The 19,336-nt window shown below is 54.9% G+C and overlaps 7 protein-coding genes across 7 annotated transcripts; 3 read left to right on the top strand and 4 right to left on the bottom strand.

Annotated features, from left to right (window-relative positions):
• Window positions 1–481: 481 nt before the first annotated feature.
• QBC33DRAFT_362375 (SRF-type transcription factor (DNA-binding and dimerization domain)-domain-containing protein) lies at window positions 482–1,753 on the bottom strand. Its single transcript, XM_060423932.1, has 4 exons — window positions 1,734–1,753; window positions 1,267–1,652; window positions 1,023–1,157; window positions 482–959 (listed from the first exon to the last, which is right to left on the bottom strand). Exons 2-4 carry the CDS (start codon window positions 1,516–1,518, stop codon window positions 687–689), a joined length of 660 nt encoding a protein of 219 aa, XP_060285059.1. The 5' UTR covers window positions 1,519–1,652; window positions 1,734–1,753; the 3' UTR covers window positions 482–686.
• Window positions 1,754–5,424: 3,671 nt separating this feature from the next.
• Window positions 5,425–6,789, top strand: QBC33DRAFT_362089 (putative tetraspanin protein). The gene is made up of 3 exons (XM_060423931.1): window positions 5,425–5,865; window positions 5,953–6,351; window positions 6,427–6,789. The coding sequence occupies exons 1-3, from the start codon at window positions 5,697–5,699 to the stop codon at window positions 6,534–6,536; spliced, it is 678 nt and encodes a 225-aa protein (XP_060285058.1). The 5' UTR covers window positions 5,425–5,696; the 3' UTR covers window positions 6,537–6,789.
• A 121-nt stretch (window positions 6,790–6,910) lies between these two features.
• QBC33DRAFT_489063 (DUF803 domain-containing protein) lies at window positions 6,911–9,445 on the bottom strand. Its single transcript, XM_060425442.1, has 2 exons — window positions 9,026–9,445; window positions 6,911–8,945 (listed from the first exon to the last, which is right to left on the bottom strand). Exons 1-2 carry the CDS (start codon window positions 9,065–9,067, stop codon window positions 7,185–7,187), a joined length of 1,803 nt encoding a protein of 600 aa, XP_060285057.1. The 5' UTR covers window positions 9,068–9,445; the 3' UTR covers window positions 6,911–7,184.
• A 911-nt stretch (window positions 9,446–10,356) lies between these two features.
• On the bottom strand, window positions 10,357–12,247 carry QBC33DRAFT_557604 (uncharacterized protein; the record flags this gene model as incomplete). Its single annotated transcript, XM_060429816.1, has 5 exons — window positions 10,357–10,642; window positions 10,709–10,956; window positions 11,012–11,545; window positions 11,612–12,077; window positions 12,147–12,247. The coding sequence occupies 5 exons, from the start codon at window positions 12,245–12,247 to the stop codon at window positions 10,357–10,359; spliced, it is 1,635 nt and encodes a 544-aa protein (XP_060285056.1).
• Window positions 12,248–13,012: 765 nt separating this feature from the next.
• On the top strand, window positions 13,013–14,573 carry QBC33DRAFT_606296 (kinase-like domain-containing protein; the record flags this gene model as incomplete). The annotated part of the gene is made up of 4 exons (XM_060432302.1): window positions 13,013–13,573; window positions 13,627–14,037; window positions 14,113–14,391; window positions 14,439–14,573. 4 exons carry the CDS (start codon window positions 13,013–13,015, stop codon window positions 14,571–14,573), a joined length of 1,386 nt encoding a protein of 461 aa, XP_060285055.1.
• A 705-nt stretch (window positions 14,574–15,278) lies between these two features.
• QBC33DRAFT_533858 (putative vacuolar atp synthase) lies at window positions 15,279–16,620 on the top strand. Its single transcript, XM_060427498.1, has 3 exons — window positions 15,279–15,514; window positions 15,641–16,149; window positions 16,281–16,620. Exons 1-3 carry the CDS (start codon window positions 15,482–15,484, stop codon window positions 16,429–16,431), a joined length of 693 nt encoding a protein of 230 aa, XP_060285054.1. The 5' UTR covers window positions 15,279–15,481; the 3' UTR covers window positions 16,432–16,620.
• Window positions 16,476–18,973, bottom strand: QBC33DRAFT_362041 (uncharacterized protein). The gene is made up of 2 exons (XM_060423930.1): window positions 17,374–18,973; window positions 16,476–17,317 (listed from the first exon to the last, which is right to left on the bottom strand). Exons 1-2 carry the CDS (start codon window positions 18,631–18,633, stop codon window positions 16,709–16,711), a joined length of 1,869 nt encoding a protein of 622 aa, XP_060285053.1. The 5' UTR covers window positions 18,634–18,973; the 3' UTR covers window positions 16,476–16,708.
• Between the last annotated feature and the right edge of the window lie 363 nt (window positions 18,974–19,336).

Here is a 19,336-nt window from a genome sequence, read left to right as displayed (position 1 = left end):
GCAAACGAGCCCTACTGAATTAGCCTGCCAGCTCGAAAAGTTGAAATAATCGTGCCTCGCAAAACCATGGAGCCCCCCAAACCCTAACCGTCCACCTGAACCCTCAATATCGTGACTTCATGCCTGCCGTCCTAGCTCTCCAGTTTTCAGACGATTAAAGGAGGCCACAGGAAAGCCCGCCACCCAGATATGCGAACCACTAAAACACCTCCCATCACACGTTGGGGTATGCGCAGACGAGTCGCCTCCGTAACCAGCCGCTGGGAGAACGCTCATTCCGTCTGAATCCCATCGCACGAGCTCTCCCCTCGAAAACCCCCTTTATATCCCTCGCTGCCCAGAAGCGGCGATGGCTGAAATGCAACGGCGCACGCTGCTGAGCAGGCCAGAAACAGCGCGCCACCGTCCAGAAACCGCCCGTTGGTTACCTCCAGGAGTAGGATATGCACGAAATTGAGTGCATATAGAACCAGATGATCGCCAAGAAGAGTAAGAACGAGTAAGGACCGGGTAAATGTTATAAAAGGATGGAACGTGCACCTAATACCGCATCGAAACGCCTGGCCACCAAAGCCTCGCAGATTATGGGGCGTCAAAGACGATGCCCAGATAGAGTAAACGTTGTCTCACGAACGCATTAAGCTGGGTATCAGCGCGTAAGGCAAAGCCACGGCAGAAGTGGGACATTATGACTGGTGAGATGTGTGTTGCTGGAGGCCTGGCTGGGGCATCGAGTACTGCGGCGCGCCTCGAGTTTGTTGCACGTAATTCGAGTACGCAAGCGGATCCATGGGAACATTTGCCATGTAGTTGGGAGGCATATGGTTCGGCGGCATGCCCGGCCGTGTCTGTTGAGGAGGGAGATGCGCGTTGGCGGGCTCTTCGGGTGACTCGACCTGATTCGAATCGTCGACACCATTCTCATTCCCTGCGGCTGGCTCCGGGGCGTTAAGGCAAGCCTGACGCGCGCAATTAGATCCCAGAATCCGACATCGACAACACTCGCGACACAATGCGCATACCTGAATGAGATTTTTGCCCTCGGCCTTCGTGACAAGCGGCTGGAGCTTGGGTGTCGTAAACGTGTAGACCAGACCAGTCTCCGACACGACGAGAAGTAGGACTTGTGTGCCCGTGAGAACAGACAGCTCGTAAGCCTACGTGGACAGGGAAAAGACCATGTCAGCAACTGCCGTGTTGAGGTCGCGACCGGGAAGAGCCACAAGACGAATCGCGGAATGTATTGTTGACAACGCGCCAACGTACCTTCTTCATGATGCCGGCTTTCCGCTTGGAGAAAGTGATGTGCCGACGCGACTTGTCGCTGATGAACTTGATCTCAATCTTGCGGCGCTCGCGGCCGCCCTTCTCATCATCGTCGTCGTCATCGTCGGCAGTGCTTGGCCGCTGGCGCTTTATGCCGCGATTCTCGGGGGCGGCGGCGGGATTGCCATTGCCTTGCGACTCGTCGAGTTCGGTCGGTGATGTTTGGTCGTGCTGATCTGTGATGTCGGCCATTTTTCAGGTGCCACAAATATCGAAAAAAGGCAAGAGGTGGTGGAGATGCTGTTTTGAGCGTTGTGCCGATGGCCTATACTTGATCTGGAGGTGAGCGGAGGCTCTGTTCTGTAGTTGCCTCTTGTCGCAGAAACCTGGTTGGGCGTTGTCTGTATTGAGTCTGGTGTGCCGACGGAAGGAAGCGAGGAATCAGGTTTAATTTTTTTTTTACTTACCTACCTATTTGCTTTGTTTGACTCGGGGGACGGGCCAGGTATTTCGCGTGTGGTATGCACTGGACTGGGGCTGTACGGAGGTACCGATGGAGCAGGGGAATCTATCGGCAAAACCTAGAAATGTGATACGCCCAAATTCGAGATCACTCGTGGCGCGGAAGTTGAAAGTGATTATTTAGGTCAAGGGCGATCGACTGAATCTGAATGTGTCAAATACGCTTTTGGGTCGCAATTCCCTGATCAAGAAAAGGCAGCGAGACTCAGTTAGGGGTGGAGAGGCTAGGTGACCACAAAATGATTGAAAAGAGGATAGTGAGATGGTGGTAACACACCAGGCGTGGGACACAACCAAAGTGTTAAAAAGGGAAGGCGGGGGGGGGAGGTGGCGGTCTTGGCCTAGGATGGAAGTTCAAGGGGGGGGAAAGAGGAGAGGAGGTTGGTGCTTTGGAGATGGGAAGGAGGGCTAGAGATGTATTGTCCCACACGAGGGCTACCATCAACACCACTAGATCTACGGTGTAGCGGGAGGTCATTTAGCATCATAGTCTACTTAGCACAGTGTCTAAACCACACTAAGACTGCTGTTGTGCTAGTGGTGGCTGCAGTTGACACTGTCACGTCCCACAACCTCCTGGGTTCCAGACGCCGGATTATGGGGACTTGTTTCGAGCACTCAGGCAGGGTTCTGAGTAGTTGGTACACTACTATGTACTCGTGTAGGGAACCGAGGTAGGGAGGAGTGACCTTCACTATGATCTAAATGCCTGCTGAGGTGCTGCGCTTCCAACTGATGCTCGCAATGCCTTTTGTTCCCTTGAGTAAGGGAACTTGTACGTATTGTCAGAGTTTGCGCAGCCGTCAGTCGCGAGTTGCGACTTGGCGCCGTTCCGTTGCCTGAAGTCCTGGCAAGTAGTGGAAACGGTGTTGGCGGTTTGGCCAATTTTAGCTACTCCAAGGAGCAGGGATGACAGAGGTATAGCAGACAAACGATATTACCAAGCGACCCACAGGGGGCCAAAGAGGGGGCAAATGATAAATGGTCAATGGGCAGAGTGGGGCAAAATATGGCCCAGAGATCACGAAACGCCCCGATGCAATTGGAGGCGTCACGAAGCTGACCACCTTGGTGGAGAGGCAGGGTCAGGTACCTAGGTACCTACTAGGCTAGGTATTTATGTACCTCTGTATATTAGGTAGGTGAGGTGCATTACCAAGTGCATCTCCATGCTGGCCACAGCAACCTGTTCGGATGATAGCTGGGAAATTATGGATTCAGAGCTATCTGGTTGTGTGCATGTTGTAAAGTCTCCGGCAGAGCTCTTGCGCCTGCGAACTGCGGCAACGGAATGTGGGTGTGGTGGCGCACTGTTCCGACGGCACTGCCAACGGCAGCAAGGCTACGAATGCACAACAAATCATCGTCCCCGTCTTTGTGCAGATAGACGGGGGTCGGAGCTCAGAGCCAGCCCCGCGTACCCACCTGTACTACATAGTAAGTGCACCTAGTGCAGCGTAATTAAATCCGAGCTGAAGACGGTGTAGTACGGGGTAAGGAAGTACCTACCTCGCGAGTCGCGTTCTTGAACGCCTGGTGCGGGGGTTGGCGAAGCCATAACCAGAACTGCGAATATTGGGGTTGTCGGCAATGCTTGTTGTTACCGTCAGTCTATACGTACGCAGCAATTATATCAGTAATGAAATGAATGTGCCTGCCACATGGACTGCTGAGCTAACTGACCGAGGCTAAGGCGGAAGGCTCATCCTTCGCATTAAAGATTGGTTCTTTGCAGGGGACCAAAGCGGGGGGTGAACCATGGACGAGATGAGGGGAGGGGCCCTTGGACTGGCGTGAGGGAACGGGAACTCAGCAGCGCTTGCGTTCAGGCCACTGAGATGGGAAATGAGACGACCTAGGTCTCTAGCCTTTCATGGGCGTAGCCCATACCAAATGGGAACTGCTGCCGACACGAGGATGTTGGTGGAACTGACGGGTCTTCTTCCACTTTGCGGTACCTTAGTCAATCGTAATGACGCGAACAGAATGGGCGATCTCGTGCAGTGAGCCCTAGAATCAAACGGAACCTGAGATAAAATTCCCCGCCGCTTCCTCAGAGGGGAAAGGCGCGTCAGTTTGCCTCAAACGGGGGGTACTTGCCCTCCAAGTACCTTACAGTGAGTGCATATGGATTAGGTACCTAGGTACTGCCTGCTTACCTACTCCGCAAACCCGGGCAGCCCCGATCAATGATCTCGACATGAGGATTGTCCCTTTATTTTCAACGGTTTATGAGAAGCTACATCTTTAAGTCCACAGTTCGCTTGTAACGAGTAGGTCGCAAGAATACGGCGCCTTGCCAGAAAAAGGGCAAGTGCAATTTGCTGAACGAGTAACTGGTGGGGAGCTTTCTTCTTATGGAATGTTGCCGCGTTTTCATTCGCTGATACAATTCCTTCGGCTGCCTCGGCCAAAGTCAAAAGCATGGGGCTTCATGGGTGTTGGAATGTGCTGTGGTGCACTAAAATTGGGAGAGCCATTCCGGAAACAGAAGTGGTTGTCACATGGCGGACACTTTGGGCAGGGCAGTGTCGAACTTACCATAGGAATCCCGTACAGCTGTCGGACTGAGTGCCAGTCTGACATGGTTGGGCACGGGGTGTCTTCATCTTGGGAAGCTCAGGAGTTGTCCTCGATACGCCAACGTACACGCAGGCGTCGAGAGGGTCCCCCCTTCTATCAGACTACTCAGTCGGAGGTAGTCATGATTTCTAGATTTTCATTCTCGCTTGACTGGTTTCCGACTTCTGGTCCCACGGACCGAGTGCCATGACCTTTGCGTCTGTCTTCGGCGGTTGTCCTCGGATCTCGATTTATGTTTGGCTTTGCCAATAGGTTGTGAGGCTGATATCAATAGTTAACCGACATCATGATAGATAGCATGGAGCCCAAGGACTAGGTAGCTGGTAGCTACCTAGGAAGGTCCCAGCAAGCATTCACCGGCGTGGATTCCAGGAAGAACATGGCGGGAAACAATGGAGAATCGCTTTATTTTTGACCAGGTACCATGGCAGCTTTAGGACAACAATTGCTAAGCACATATTAAGCCCTCTGGGTGAGGCTCAAGTCCAACTTGATTCGAGACTTGAAGAGTCGAGTTGATCTTCAAAATCGTTCGATTTTGAAAGTGCATGTGACGTCTGATTGGCTGAGACAAGCTGATCCCCAGACTGGGGGCTGGCACTGCTCGCCTCTTGGCTCGTGCGCGTCTCGAGGCTTCGTTAACTGTAGCCGCATCACCATGTCTCCCGACATGATCTGAAACGACATCTGTCGGAGATCGTCAATCTTGACGAACTGGGAGCCCTTTGAAGCTTTCCTGCGACTCCTGGTGCAAGGCTTCGCATCGCTCTGGTGGGGCATTCATTGGTTTCTGCTTCGTTTCTCTTACCCTTGCTGGAAAGGGGTTAAGCGTGCTTCTCGTTCCACACTCTTTCTCACCTCATACCTTCTCCTTCCTCCCCCTCTGGCTTCAACTGTGTTGGAATAGGATAGCTGTGGTTTGTGTGCCTGGGCGCTTCCAGCCTTGCATCTTCTTCTTCGCTTCGTCTTCTGCCCTTCTTCCCTTCGAATATTCTGCCACTCCGGTAACCTTTACTCTGTAATCCGAGTTATCGTTCCTTTCCTTTTCGCATAACCCCTTCGTCCGTTGCCTCTGGTGTGGGGATTACGAGGTCGGTCTCGCTCCCTTGGTCCGCTCACGCCTCTCGACGAGTCCCCGCCGCATTTCGATTCGAACTCCGCCCAAACAAAGACGCCGGTCGTCGAAAACTGCATGCATATCGTATTTTCTTAATTCAAGAGGAGGAAGAGGCTATTTCCAGGTGGAATCCGGGAGGGGCAGCCGAGTCTCTCGAGGCAGAAAACAACATTTTGGGTTCTAGGCTGCTCATCAAAGCACGGACGAGATGGCAAACAAGGTGTTACTGGCATATGTGGTGGCCGATGGCCTCTTCGTCATCATGGGAGCCATCATGCTAGGGTTCTCAATTGTCGTCCAGAATACCATGTTTGAGACGCCAACCGCAGGCGGCCAGGCAGCGCGAAATCTGCTGTACCAGAGATTCCCTCTCACAGGTTCGTCATGACCCACGGCGTGTATTCGGCCAGACGCACGCAAAGGGGATGGTGTTGGCCCCGAACGAGACTAACAACTGAACGCAGCTGGCATCGCCAACGCCGCCTTCATATTCGTCACCTTCCTGCTCACGATTCCCGCTGTTACCATGCCCACACGGGGCTGGCTTAAGGTGGGCGGTGGAATGGTTACGATCTCCGCTTTGTTCAGCCTGGTCATCGGCCTGTATTTGTGGATCCTCACCCTGAAGACGAAGCAGGACATGTCTGCTCTGTGGATCGCGCAGTCGGCCGAGGTCCAGGAGTTGATGCAAACCCAATTCAAGTGCTGTGGCTACTTCAACAGCTCGTCACCTGCCTTCGTCACCAACCCTACATGCCCCAGCCCCGCCGCGGCAGCACTCATGCCCGGGTGCTCGACCCCGCTCACGTCCTTCGCCAACATCTTTATCGACAACATCTTCACTGCCGTCTTCGGTGTTGTTGGTATGTACGGGGATTTTGTATCCCCCCCTTCGTTATGGTTGACCTAGTTGAAGTTTCTAACCAAGAGTGCGCTAGGCATCGACTTTGTCTTCGTCATGGCAACCGCGTGCCTGCTCAAGGACCGCAAGGAAAGGGAACGCTTCCGCCATATCGATGAGAAGGCTGGGCCCATCGGTACTCTGTAAGGGGCCCTGCAGCCCTTCTGACCATGTGTGGGGAAGGTCTACGCAGTTTCTTTCCAACATGAAGAAAGAGAGCAAGCATGAGGGATACAGTTTCGGGATGCTTGACTGTTTATCTGTCGGATGTCGACAGAAATTTATTGGAGCGTTTTGGATATGCAGGACCCCTCCACCTATCCGGACGTCTCGCGGGTGGCCAAGTCGTGTGCTCGCTGGTATTCTGTGTTCGCTAGATGGATTCGAGTTCTGTAGTGAAGGCTTCTGAGCATTGTCCGTTTCGCTTTCCCCCCATTTTCTTGTCATATTCACTTATTATTGCTCCCACTGCTCTGTATCCCAGCTGAGCATAGCCCTGTTAGACACGGAGGTATAGAGTGCGTATATATATTTTCTGCAATGGACATGATCACAGTCACAGATGACACCGGTAGTCTGCGGCGTTTTCTGTTCTTCGATTGTGAAACCAACCTGTTCACAGTCGCAGTGTTGAAGACCGACATCCACAGTGATGAACTATCCTAGCTCTCTCCTGCGTTATATTATTGTGTCCTCGACTGTGTATACGCTACCGATGCGTGTAAATGGTAATGAAGCCAACATTAGCAAACCGATAAAACACAAGCCATCATGTACACCCAAGCGTGCTCGCTCTTATACAGGGGAATCACCATTAACGCTTCGGCTCCTCGAGCCCCCGCTACCACTCCCACCCCCACCGCTCCCGCTCCCGCTCCCACCCCCGTACCGCGCCTGCCCCGGTCTCCGGCCCGGCGACAACTCCACCTCCGGCCTCGGGAGATCAGCGACAGCGCTCCCGGCCTGGCCCGCCGAGGCCTCGGGGTCGTCGTCGTCGCCTACCCTATTCTGCTGCTGCTGCTGCTGCTGCTGCCGCTGCCACCACCGCAGCCTCCAGAGGCCGCCCAGGGCGTCGTGGAGCACGCCGCCGCCGGCCCCGGCGCTGCTCTTCCGCCGCGTCGCCTTGCGCGCCGTGAACCCCGGGAAGCCGGTGGACTTCCTCCTGCGGCGGAACGCCTTGCGCGCGGCGGGCGGTCCTTGTTGGTCGGCCTCCGCGGTCTCGGGGACGGATGGGGGCATGAGGCTGCCACCGCTCGTGCCTCGGCGGGGGTGGAGGAGGAGCGGGGTGGACTCGCTCCGTGCTGATGGCAGTGCGCTGGACCATCTCCTGTTGATGGTGGGTGAGGGCGAGTCCGGGGTGTCTCTGTCCTCGAGCTCGCCGAGGATCTCGGCCCTCTCCGTCCATCTGGGGGTGGATACCTTCATCGACGGGACCATCGACTTCTTCCTTGCCGGGCCCATTGGAGATGCGTCTTCGCCGTTCTCTGTCCGGCCAAATGTGCTGTACGAGTACTGCGTTGGGAGCAGGTTATCCTCGTCGCCTATGTTGGAGCTGAGGAGGAGCTCCTCCTCTTCCTCCTCGCCCTCAGTGTCCTCCACAAGACCGAGGCCGGGGGTGAGGGTTGACTGGCCTACGGCAGGGGGGTGCTGCTCGTCGCTGAGGCGCCAGGATAGCGCGAGGACGCCAGATAGGAGGATGACGGTTCCAAGGGTAATGAGGCATGCTCGAAGCGGGGAGATGAGGTCGGTCTGGTGGAAGTAGATGAGTCCGTCGAGGATAGCGATGATGTTGTAAATGCAGAAAACAAGGGGGTATAACACAGATGTCGAAACCAGCTTTAGACCTCGATGCAGGTAGTAGAGCTGTATGAGCGCCAAAATAACCAAGCCAAGAACCAGCATCCAGGATTCCCAATGGACGAACTGGTTGTCGCGGTCTGTTATTGTCCTCATAACCAGCTCTACTGCTGACTTGGCAAGGAGCAGCGCGTGGGCTGACAAGATGCCGCTGATAGAGCCGTAGGCCAGCCCCCGAGCTAGGCGGAAGCGCGGGTTCTGAGAGTGTTTTGTGAAACGGTTGGTGAGATCAGTGGCCACAGCTATCCCGACCACCAACACAGCTTGGAATGACATCCACAGCACGAACGACCGCCGGCCCAGTAGCTCCAGGAGCTCCTCCAGCTTATGCGCTGGGGAGGGAATCGCCCCAAACACGGCGATCAGCACAGCCCCGCCGCAGACCAATAGCGTCCCCCATAGCGACCATCTCGTGAACGGCTCTCCGAGTATGAGGGTTGCGCATATTGAGTTGAACACCAGACCAGACGCTTGCAGCGTTGACAGGACCGGTAGAGGGAGCATGGATATCTGCACGGTGCTCCCCAGGAGATTGGCGACTATGAACATGCCCATGCCAAGCTGCCACCTCCTCCGTCGATGTGGCGGTCGGCGGACATCGTGCGGGTCTTTTTCGTCTTCGAGGATATGCGACTTGCGCTGGAGGGTGAGGCCGAGGCTCTGGACGCTGGTGGAAACGAGGCCGACTATGATCCCAAGCTGTTCGTCGTCCCACGATCAACGATTAGCAAGGCTGCATCCCATCTTTGAGAGAGGAGATTGGGCGTGTCGTGGCTTACGGCAATGCTTCCTCCGGGAGACAAGCCGCCAAGGGTGCCCATTGCGCCGCCAGAAGAGCGGTCATCTGGCGAAGCTAGAAGCTTTGTTCTCCGTATGCCCCCAGCTATTCCATCCAAGATCCAGACTGCTGTGTATGTTTATTTCTTACGAGTGGGCTAAATAAGTTGGTCAAGTGGTCGTCGAGCGAACTTGTTTGGGCTGCTAGGATCCTTGGTGTCGATGACGGCACTTCGGGCGGCGCTTCGAGGTTACAGTCTCTGGAATGTGTAGCGGGCAGGCGCAAACGTCATGAAACAAGCCGGCACCATCGGTCGTCGCCGCTGGGGGTTTGTAATCCCAGTGAGAGTTGCTAAAAGATATATACAAGTAGCAATCTCCAGAATGTTTGAAACGTGCACGGGATGCTAGGTATCTTGGGCCATGCAGGGATACCGGAGAGATACTTGGCTCTCGAAGCGACGAAGTGACCGCTGGCTGAACGACGTGGTCAGCTGACAAGCCGCTCCCGCCTCAAGTTTGGCAAGTGGCAGCCCCCCCTGTCACCCGACCACACTGGAGGACGGATCACCTCCGTATTACTATGGTTGACTACGACATTGCGTTGGCCCCGATAAGTATTTCAAAATAATCAAATTGAGGTTATGAAAGTTTTGTTGATGCATTTCTTCAGGCGCAAAGAAGTTGACATCAGTGGGGTTAGCTTCATTTTTAGGCACCTACAACTGATTGCCTCTCCTCCCCTGACACTCAGAGATGTCAAAAAGAAAAAAAGCACAGCCAGGGCCTCAGTCCATGCTCGCCCAGCACCCTTCCTGGTCTCCGGTCCGACAAGCACTCATGACCTGCGGTATCGGCTACGAAGGGTTAACTGTGGAACTGAGATCGCAATGTCGAAAACTTGCGGCGAGCAGGAACACAGTGCATGGAAGAGGAGACTCCTCCATGCTAAGCGATAGACGCGCGCTCTGACACTCTACCTAGTACCCGTAGCCAAGCCACTGGGGTTAAGGATCCCGTCTACTACCTGCCCCAGGAACCCTCTCCGTCCCGCGTTGAGGCAGAGTTCGCCGTGAAAATGGTGCCGAGCATGGACTAAGCGACTGGGCGTTGTACACGTCGCGATGCCCTGGAGCTCAAGGCTAATGACACAGGTGCCTCACGACGGCTCGGCCTTTCGAAGCTGCATTTCGTTGTTGATGGATTCCGTTATCCGAGGTGCATAACAGCGACGGCCGACCTTCGTACATTGAGAGTCCGATAGTACGACCCTTCCTGCTAACCCGTTACAAAGCCAAGTCAACGACTTCTTCGTCAACCGCCCTTTCGCCGCCTAGGCCGATTCTTCTTTGACACCCCTTTTGGTTTGGACGCGTCCAATGCGCCGCGGCTCTTGAGTCCTCTCTTCGTCGCCGTCGAGGGTTTTGTGTCTTCTGCAGATGGAAGAGGCATTGGCAGTCCCCCAGGCTTCGCGTGTGACCTCGAGAGGGACCCTAGTCGAGAAGTTTGGGGTGCGAGGGTCATCGCAGGAGCATTTCGGCACGCCGCAAGACGTGCGCTGCGACGAGGTCCTGGAGACATTGTCCGAGAGGTATCTACTGACCGAACTACACCTCTGGCTGGAGACGTTTCAGTCTTGGAACCATGGGCTTCGTGTTGGTCGATCGCGAAGTTGGGTTCCGTACGCGTCTCCCTGGTCTCTGCCAGGACGTCTGTGCTGCTGCCTGATGTCGAGGCCAACTCCCGATGTTTCGAGTTTCTGCTTTTTGAGGCTTCGCTTCTCCTCGTGGTCTTCGTCAGTGGCGAGCCTCTTTTTCCTCGTGGCTCCATCGGGCCCGGTCTTGTCCGTCTCGCGCTTGGTCATCTCGGCCTCGATCAAGGGAGCTTGCTCCAGGACCCATTGCAGGAGAATGGTGTGGCGGGCAGCATCCCTCTTTGCACCCGTGTATCCGAATGTTCCTCGAATAAAATTTACGATGAGATTGTACCGTCTTTTGAGCGACTCCAACCGATCTTTTGCCGAAAACAATTTGGCCGTAGCATCGTCTATCATCGATATGCGTCGACCTGGAGAAGCGCGAGCGCCCTGGTTCCTTCTGCGTCAGGGTGTAGACCCTTAGGGCCTCCGATTTCGCCCTCTGCACCGCGTTCTTGGCCTGTTCCTTTTCTGCCTCCCCCCGCATCGCAGATGCGTCGGTGCGTATGGACTCATTGGTCTCACCAGGTCGCAACACCTTCAGGTCCACAAGGTCTTGCCAGGCCTTGTCGTGATCTGGCTTCAGGCGCTGGATAGTCCTAGTATACCGGTCGAGCCACCAGCACTCGAAGTTGAGGTATTCGATCCATGTCGTTAACTTGTCCTGTTGCGTAGGATCTTCGTGCAGTTGGAACGGCCGAGTGAAGTTGTGTTGTGCTAGGCGGCGCCTCACCGCCTCCACGTAGTCAGGGAACCCGTCACACCCATGTTCTCTGCAAAAGTATCGCTGCCGTTGCCGTTGCGCTTGCTCAAGTTCCCATGCCCACTTGAGGGATGACGGGTCAGCTTCAACCTCAGCTAACCATTTAGCATACCCATGCTCCATATATACTTTTCTTTCCTCAAGTTTTGTCCGCTCGACATACGATGGGAAGCCGCCATCATCTTCTTCAAGACCCCGGTTATCGTTTTGCCATTTGCGGAAATCCCGCCACCTCCTCAACTGCCTGTGGAACACCTCCCAGGGCTTCCTTGCTTCAAGAGGGTTTTGCCAAGGCCGCAGCATCTCGCGATACTCCTCTGCGGCCCTAGAAACCTGCCCAAGGAGATCTATCGGGTATAATGGGCGACCACCATCATTGACAAGGTCACTGTAAGCCTCAGACTCGATCTCTCTGCACACAACATCGTCGTCGAGGCCCGGAGTAGTGTTACCTGATCTCTCAAAGAATCGTGTTCGAGCTTGCGGCAAGGCACCGCTGCTCTCGGATACGTCACGTAGACGTGCGTCGAGCTTGTCGAGATCGAGCGGACGGGAACAAGCCGTAGAACTCTGGGCCAGGGCTCGTTGTTGGGCCCTAGAACATCATCAGCGAACAATAGGAGACGAAAAGTTGCACTGAGTGAGCAAGGGATGAGTGGCTCACTTCAGTCTTTCTCCGGGCTGGGTTCGCTCATTCTTCGACAGTTTATCCCAGCCGTTAACGGGAAGATCGTAGCCGCCGCCGGGGCGTCGGTTCTCTTTCATGAACTTGGCGAGCTCCGCATCGCTGAGGCAGCGATGTCATCCACAGACAACGTCGCAGGAGTCGGTTCTAGGGAAGCCATGTTGCCGTCGATTAGATCGGATCAGGCGCAAACGCATGACACGGACCGACGCCTGCGCTTGGGTAGGCAGGAAGAATGGCGGGCATTTTGAGGATGTTGGGCGACACAGTGGTCGACGATCCTCAGGCAGTAAACCAAACAGTGGTGGGGAACCTGCATGTTCCAACTTCCCAAGTGACTCAGGCGCTACACGGATCAATCAAATTATGCCTCCAACCGCTTCGTTGCCTGCAAATATAGCTTCGTTGGATATGGGTTGCTTGTTGGTATTGATGGAGGTTGCGGGCGAGGCTGTAGCCTCTGTCATGTCTACAATGCAATAGTAGGCTCATGCGCAGTTCCAGCTAGCACAATGTCCAACTTCTCTCCTCGGCCTCATCTTCCTACACCAGGTTGTCGACATGGAAGACATGGAAGACGTGGACCTCATTGCCCGTGTGTACCCCGACGCAAACATTCATTCGAATGCAACAAGGGCAATCAAGTCAAGTTCGCGCTATGTTGCATCGCAGCTTCGGGCTCCCAGGGTCCAATATGGCCGTCGTGACCGCGAGACAACAGAGCCGCTAGAGCAGACCAACGCACCGGCGTACTCTCACTTGCCTTGTCTTGAGCTGAGGTCAGCGACATCCCACGAACTGGCCGCGGAATCATCTTTGGACCGGGTCCGAGAAGTGACGTCGTTATGCCCGACAAGAGCATCAGCTACTGCCATTCCAGCCTCACGTTTGATGAAGACAAACGCCTCGTTGTCAAGGATTGGGGCTCTCTTGAGGGGACGGAGGTCACATACAATGGTGAAGGACAGGGCAAGCGAAGGAAATTCCAATGGATCGTTAGCGGTCATGGCGTTATCGAGGAGAAGGACAGCATTATCATCAACGTAAACCCGTTCATGTCGTTCCAGATCGTCGTCGCCAAACATGACATATCGTCTCAGGCATACATTGATAAGGTTGACTGGTTCTGTCAGGGCACAGCAACTACCGAAGACCTTTTGGGCGATCTCAACTTTCCAGACCGTGGAACCGAGCGGCCTACTGGAACCCACACCCCTGACACAGGAGCAATCCATCTAAGGAAGAGGCTTGGCGAAGGGAGTTTCGGCGTGGTCACTCATTTCTGGAACGTTAGTGATGGGAGCGAGTATGCCCTGAAGGAGCCTTCCGCGAAGGCTATTCGAAAGCGAAAGGTCAATGTTGATGCGTGGGCGAGGGAGGCTCGCATCATGGGTCAGATTTCGCATGTTTGTCTGGCCCCTGCCTCTCTACACCCTCTGTTCTCCAATGCCCCCAGCAGGACAATGTTGTGAAACTCCTCAATTACTTCTCGACACCACATCCCCAACTACTTCTGGAATATATGCCATGTGGGTCTTTGGAGGACCAGGAGAACATATCGGCTGACGAGTGTCTGTCGATTCGCTGGCAAGGCTTATGTGCCTTGACATACCTGCACAGCCACGAGCCGCCAATAGTGCATCGCGATATCAAGCCGGACAATATTCTCGTCCAGCACCGATTCCCAGGCGACATCTTTGTCAAGTTTGGGGACTTTGGGCTGCCACGGGACAGTTGCGACTTGTCGACCGTCTGCGGCTCCCAACACTACCTTGCGCCCGAGATTTACTGCAGATGGCAGTATATCAACTCTGGCGGCAAAGAGAGAACAAGCTATACTCCGGCTGTTGATGTCTGGTCTCTCGGCGTGGTAGCGTATTAGCTTATGTGCGACCTTTCACCATACCAGGAAAGGTATACAGATGCTGGGACCACTTGGTGCAAGAAGGTCGTTAAGAGATTCAAAGAGGACTGCAAGCAACGGCCCGACAGGCTGAGACGATTCCTGTTGGACGCCATGGTGGTTATATCGTCGGACTTGCGGTGCTCGGCCCAGGTCTGCTCTGACCAAGTCGCACTCCCGACCAGTGCAGCTGAGGATGGCTGTCAGACGCCGACGCCGGCTTCGTACGCCTACGGCGAGGAGCAGACGTCCCGGTACAATCCGGAGGACCGAGTTGCCGAGAACCAAGAGACCGTGCTCTGGCAGCAGGCCAGCCCTTCTGTGGACAACCATTCGACCACATCGACCGACACTAGCAGACCCATCAGATCAGACGCACCAACCCCCAAGTCACGTCCATCGGCCTCGAAGGCGACTCGAAAGAGGGCAGCGGCTATAAAGACATCATCATCGTCGTCGTCGTCGTCGGCAAGACGACAAACCAAGCGCCGAGAAAGTCGTAGCGGTCTAAGCGAGTCTATCCCTAGGCAGAAGCCGGAGCTGGCATGTTTTCTCGAGAACTACTCGGCAGATCCGTTAAATACGCTTTACGTCGGATAATCCCTAGTGTCATGGGGAGGTGAAGAGGAGCCAGAGAGTTGGGCAAACCAATCCTCGCACGCGGTGCAGAATCAGCCAGAAGACCTGGATGTGCAGACCGATCGAGGCTCAAGATTGGCGTCTCCTCGAGATAGGTCGAGCCTGCCACGAAGCCACGGTGATGACTGGCGTTTTGCGAATGGGGATCTTTATCGCTGGGGGAGGCGATTCGGACCCTTTGTTGGACTTGTATGCTGATGAAGAAATGACAAGGGCGGCAATAATGCTCCAGGCCATTGGCCAGGATTTAGGGCAGTATAGGCACGACGCTCCTGGTCGTGGAGACTTGACTTGAGAAGCTTAGGCCACGTATTTACTTAGTGTTTCAACGTGACATTAACACCGACGTTCTGTTTTTGGATGTGTAACTTGAGTTAGCCAACTCTTCCTACCATACAGATTTCCGGTACCTTGATTGAAATGTTCCCAGCATCCATATTCTGCCATAAATACCTAGGTACCTAGGTGTGGATCCGGTCGGCGGGATGGCGCACAGGCCGAGTTGCACCGGGCACGTGACGAGAATTGGCCCCTCCGTCACCTCAAGCTACCTGCGTAGGTACCTACCCAGGAGGTAGGAAGTTGAGCAATCGCCGAAGCATCCCAACAAAGAGAGTCCCGAGTCTCTTGCGACACGACCTTTAACTTCCCCCCGACCTGATCTACATGATCCGAGCTGCTCGGCTTCTCTTCATCGGCCGCTTGTTCTGGACCTGGACGCCGGCCCTCAAGCTCCGTTGATACCAGATAGTTCACAGCTCCCGCCATCATCATGTCGCAAGTCCACGCATTGTCCGACGACCAGGTAGGTGGAATAACTTGCCATGCACCCGCTGGAGCTTCCACAACCATCCTATCCAGCTCCATGAACCCCACATCCATCCATCTCGGTGCAGAGTGCTAACAAACCACCTCCCCCCTCCTTTCCCAGGTCGGACAAGAGCTCCGCAAGATGACGGCTTTCATCAAGCAGGAGGCGACGGAGAAGGCGCGCGAGATTGAGATCAAAGCCAACGAGGAGTTCGCCATCGAGAAGTCGCGGCTCGTGCAGCAGGAGACGGACGCCATCGACGGCAGCTACGAGAAGAAGTTCAAGCAGGCGACCATGTCGCAGCAGATCACGCGCTCGACCGTGGCCAACAAGACGCGCCTCCGCGTCCTCGCCGCCCGCCAGGCCCTGCTCGAGGACATCTTCGACGCCGCCGAGGCCCAGCTCGGCGACGCCGTCAAGGACAAGCGCCGCCACCGCTCCGTCCTCGCCGCCCTCGTCCTCGAGGCCGCATACGCCATGGACGAGCCCGCCATCCTGGTCCGCGCCCGGAAGCAGGACTACGACGTCGTGCGCAAGGCCATCGACGAAGCGACCAAGGAATATAGCAAGGCGCTGGGCAGGGACCTCAGTGCCACCATTGACGAGGACAACCCCTTGCCCGAGGGATGGTGAGTCTTTTGTTTTATTATTTCTATCTTTTATCCTATCCCCCGGTTTCCCAGTTCTACCATTGCTGCTATTATCCCTTCCCCTCTCAAACATCTATGGATTACATGGAGCTAACCAGCCCCTCAAAAAGCCCTGGAGGAGTGTCGATTGTCGGGGGTGGAGGCAAGATTGAGATCGACAACACATTCGAAGCTCGGATGCGGCTCCTGAAGGACAGCGCCCTACCCGCGGTTCGAGAGTCCCTGTTCGGCAAGAACCCGAACCGCAGATTTTACGACTGAATGTTGCGTTTCCTTCTCACGGCTTCGTAGATTCGGGCCAATGATATGTTCATCATCAGCATGGGTTGGACTGGCTGCTGGGAGTGTGCCTTGATTCTGGTGCATTTGCGATAACCGCCCGCTTGAATTGGGTGCGTCATTTTAGAATTTGTATGTTATATGTTGCCACACACGGTAATGAAGTCTTCCAAACACCCTGAACACCGCCCAATGCTTGAAGCATGGCGGCTGAGGATAAGCGATCGATATCGCCAGAGTGATGTCTGATTCAAGACCCCTATACAGGCTGTGCGACAGGCAAGTCCTTCTTGAAGAACTTGGTCATGAATTTTCGTTGCCTGGGCTGGAACGGATCCTCCCTGTCTTTGGGCAGGTCGAGGATTCCCGTCTTGGGCGGTGGGCGCGTCCGCACCACATGTGGCAGCTGGTGCTCGAGGGTTTGCCAGGCCGTCCTCGCCTCGAGTCTGGAAACATATGCGGCCCCGCCGGTATCGATGGCGGACCAGACCCTCTTTATCTTCTTGCATAGCCTGTCGACCTCCTCGTCAAATTGCGCGACAACTCTCGGGTCGTCCGAGGGAGCAGGTGCGCAGCCATCGCCAAGGGCTATGCCGAGGATCGAGGCACGCGCTGCCAGCTCGTAGTAGTCTGTCTTGCGGGCGACGACGAACTCGTCGTCCTCGAGGCGGTCGCTTACGGCGGGGATGTCGAGGTTGTCGTCGGGGTGTTGGCTGCCTCGTCCAGGGTCATTGAAGAAGCACACAAGTGCCAGTCTCCGGCGAAGCTCCACAAGCCTCGGCCTGCCTGCCGGCAGAACAGCCAAGGCATGCCACCATAACGAGGCTTCGTTTACAGCAAAGTAAAACGAGAGGCAGACTTCTCCGCACTGCCAGGGGTTAGTATAAAACACTCCGAGGGACTGTCTGGGCAAGCAGCGCTCACAAATTTGTCCCAAGACTTTATAGGGACGGCCAATACCAGCTTCTCAGTGGCTTCCGAGAAGTCTTTCCGGATAGCAATGTTTTCAGTAACTACGGTGTCAATACCGAGCCGAAGGAGAATTGACACTGCGTGGGTGAGCGATGTGAGGGTCATTGCGTTAGACGTCCGACTCAGGAGGACGAGAACGGATTGTAACATGGACCAGTTCCGTTCTGAATAAGGGGGCGTTTGCTCAATAACGCCTGATATCTTGGCAGCCGAGTCGAGGGCTTCTTCACGCGCCCCGAGTTCCCGGAACAAACGATCGAGTCGGTCCCCGTCGAAGAATTTATAGACTTGCTGGGTGCAGACACCAAGCAGGCGGCAGTATTCTTGTCTGAGCGACTCGGATTTCTCGTAGGATATCTCGTCTAGGACCCATAGCACAATCTCGTCCGGGAGATCGCGCCTCCTTGTTTGTATCGTGTAAGTCAAGCCGTCGCCGAAGACGTGCTGCCTAGTCTTGGGGTCCGCCAAAAACCTCCACCCACCTCTGGCAGCATCTTTTGGGAAGGGGGCGCGGGCAGGTACGCAGCTGTCGCTGAGCTCCTGGTCAAAGAACCGCCAGTGCTTTCGATCCACCGACGCCTCGGTCCGCTTCACGGCCCGAAGTAGCTTGTCTCGTTCGGCCTCATTATCTTCGCCTTCCGCATCCGATAAAACGTCCATCATGGTCTCGTATAGAGTCGCGGCCGGCTTAGCAGCCGGTGCGGACTCGGCAGCAGCATCTCGGTCGGAGAGGATGTTAGACATGCGTTGCGCGCTGGCTTCAGCGGCGTCATGAGTCTTGGCATGGTTCAGGAGCGCCTTCATATCAAACTTGTGCTTCGGCATGAAGGCCAAAGGCGAAGAGTGGAAAGATATTGCGGTCCTCTTTGCCTTGGGGGTAACACATGGGTTGGACTCCCTATTTGCTCGGACTGGGACTGCATTGGTCCGCGGCTTCGCAAATAGGTTGGGGAGATCATCATCGGAAGAGAGGGAGTCATCGTCCTCGTCATCCGAACCCTTGATGACCGCATCTATGCGTCGTGGGCTTTTTTCATCTTGTTCCGGAAGAGGAGAGGAGGGCAGGGGAGGAGTCGACGATGGTTGAGCAGGGATGGAAACCGAGGCCTGAGAGCTCGGGTCCTGCAAGCCCAGGTCATGCGAGCCTTGTGAGCTTTGAGAATGCTTCGGCACACGCTTAAAGAAACTCAGTAGGTTGCCGTTCTTCGCCATGTTGAAAATTTGGGCCGAAAATTAAACCCGTGGCAACAATACCAACCTAAAAATTGGTTGGCATGGCCATCCTCAGGATTCCTTCAACCACCAAGAAGCATGGTATGTCATGGTGTCATGTCTGGCAGGTATGCAGTGGCACCGCGTTTAGGCACGTCAAGGCACGTGCATCGCGAATTTTCGTGTCAGGTTTTGTAAGTGGAGATTAATAAAGATTATTGGACGCCATACTAGTACAGTACTTTAACGGGGCTTAGCACAAAATGACGATGTTTCGATTTTCAGCCAAGGATCGAGGCTCAACTCCTTGACCTTTTCCCATCAAACGCGGGCAGGGACCAGGGGTCAGGGTGATGCACCTCAAGTTCTGCAAGGAGGTTCTTGAGGAACCCCTGGGTTGCTCTTTCAGCATTCCGTTCCTTTCCCCTATGTCTCCCTTTACGAAGTATCTCTCTACCTACATACCTAGGTAGGTATTTAGGGAGGCAATTAAGTAGGTGGGGAGCAATGGAAAATATTGCAAATCCAGCACAAAGCTGCTCTTTACTGTATGTATCCTTCGCCTGTAAACCATGGTATTATAGGCGTGGTACGTCGTAGAAGAAGATAAGATGGCGTTTCCGTCCTGGAAATGGGTGGGAAATTTTAACCTTATTCAGTCTTGACATGATCCTCATCGGACGGGAACACTTGGTACCTACCT

This window comes from Phialemonium atrogriseum (assembly GCF_030411735.1).
Source record: "Phialemonium atrogriseum strain 8032-3 unplaced genomic scaffold QBC33scaffold_8, whole genome shotgun sequence".
Classification (NCBI taxonomy): Eukaryota; Fungi; Ascomycota; class Sordariomycetes; order Cephalothecales; family Cephalothecaceae; genus Phialemonium; species Phialemonium atrogriseum.
Note: the sequence above shows the minus strand (reverse complement) of the source record. Positions and strands in the feature narration are given on the sequence as shown.

Coding starts and splice junctions, on each gene's coding strand:
- QBC33DRAFT_362375 (XM_060423932.1), bottom strand. CDS start 1,518: ATGGCCGACATCACAGATCAGCACGACCAAACATCACCGACCGAACTC. Junction 1,158..1,266: donor AAGCCGGCATCATGAAGAAG/GTACGTTGGCGC, acceptor CTGTCCACGTAG/GCTTACGAGCTGTCTGTTCT. Junction 960..1,022: donor AGGGCAAAAATCTCATTCAG/GTATGCGCATTG, acceptor TGCGCGCGTCAG/GCTTGCCTTAACGCCCCGGA.
- QBC33DRAFT_362089 (XM_060423931.1), top strand. CDS start 5,697: ATGGCAAACAAGGTGTTACTGGCATATGTGGTGGCCGATGGCCTCTTC. Junction 5,866..5,952: donor CCAGAGATTCCCTCTCACAG/GTTCGTCATGAC, acceptor AACTGAACGCAG/CTGGCATCGCCAACGCCGCC. Junction 6,352..6,426: donor TGCCGTCTTCGGTGTTGTTG/GTATGTACGGGG, acceptor AGAGTGCGCTAG/GCATCGACTTTGTCTTCGTC.
- QBC33DRAFT_489063 (XM_060425442.1), bottom strand. CDS start 9,067: ATGGGCACCCTTGGCGGCTTGTCTCCCGGAGGAAGCATTGCC. Junction 8,946..9,025: donor CTCCCGGAGGAAGCATTGCC/GTAAGCCACGAC, acceptor GACGACGAACAG/CTTGGGATCATAGTCGGCCT.
- QBC33DRAFT_533858 (XM_060427498.1), top strand. CDS start 15,482: ATGTCGCAAGTCCACGCATTGTCCGACGACCAG. Junction 15,515..15,640: donor ACGCATTGTCCGACGACCAG/GTAGGTGGAATA, acceptor CTCCTTTCCCAG/GTCGGACAAGAGCTCCGCAA. Junction 16,150..16,280: donor AACCCCTTGCCCGAGGGATG/GTGAGTCTTTTG, acceptor CCCCTCAAAAAG/CCCTGGAGGAGTGTCGATTG.
- QBC33DRAFT_362041 (XM_060423930.1), bottom strand. CDS start 18,633: ATGGCGAAGAACGGCAACCTACTGAGTTTCTTTAAGCGTGTGCCGAAG. Junction 17,318..17,373: donor TAAAGTCTTGGGACAAATTT/GTGAGCGCTGCT, acceptor AACCCCTGGCAG/TGCGGAGAAGTCTGCCTCTC.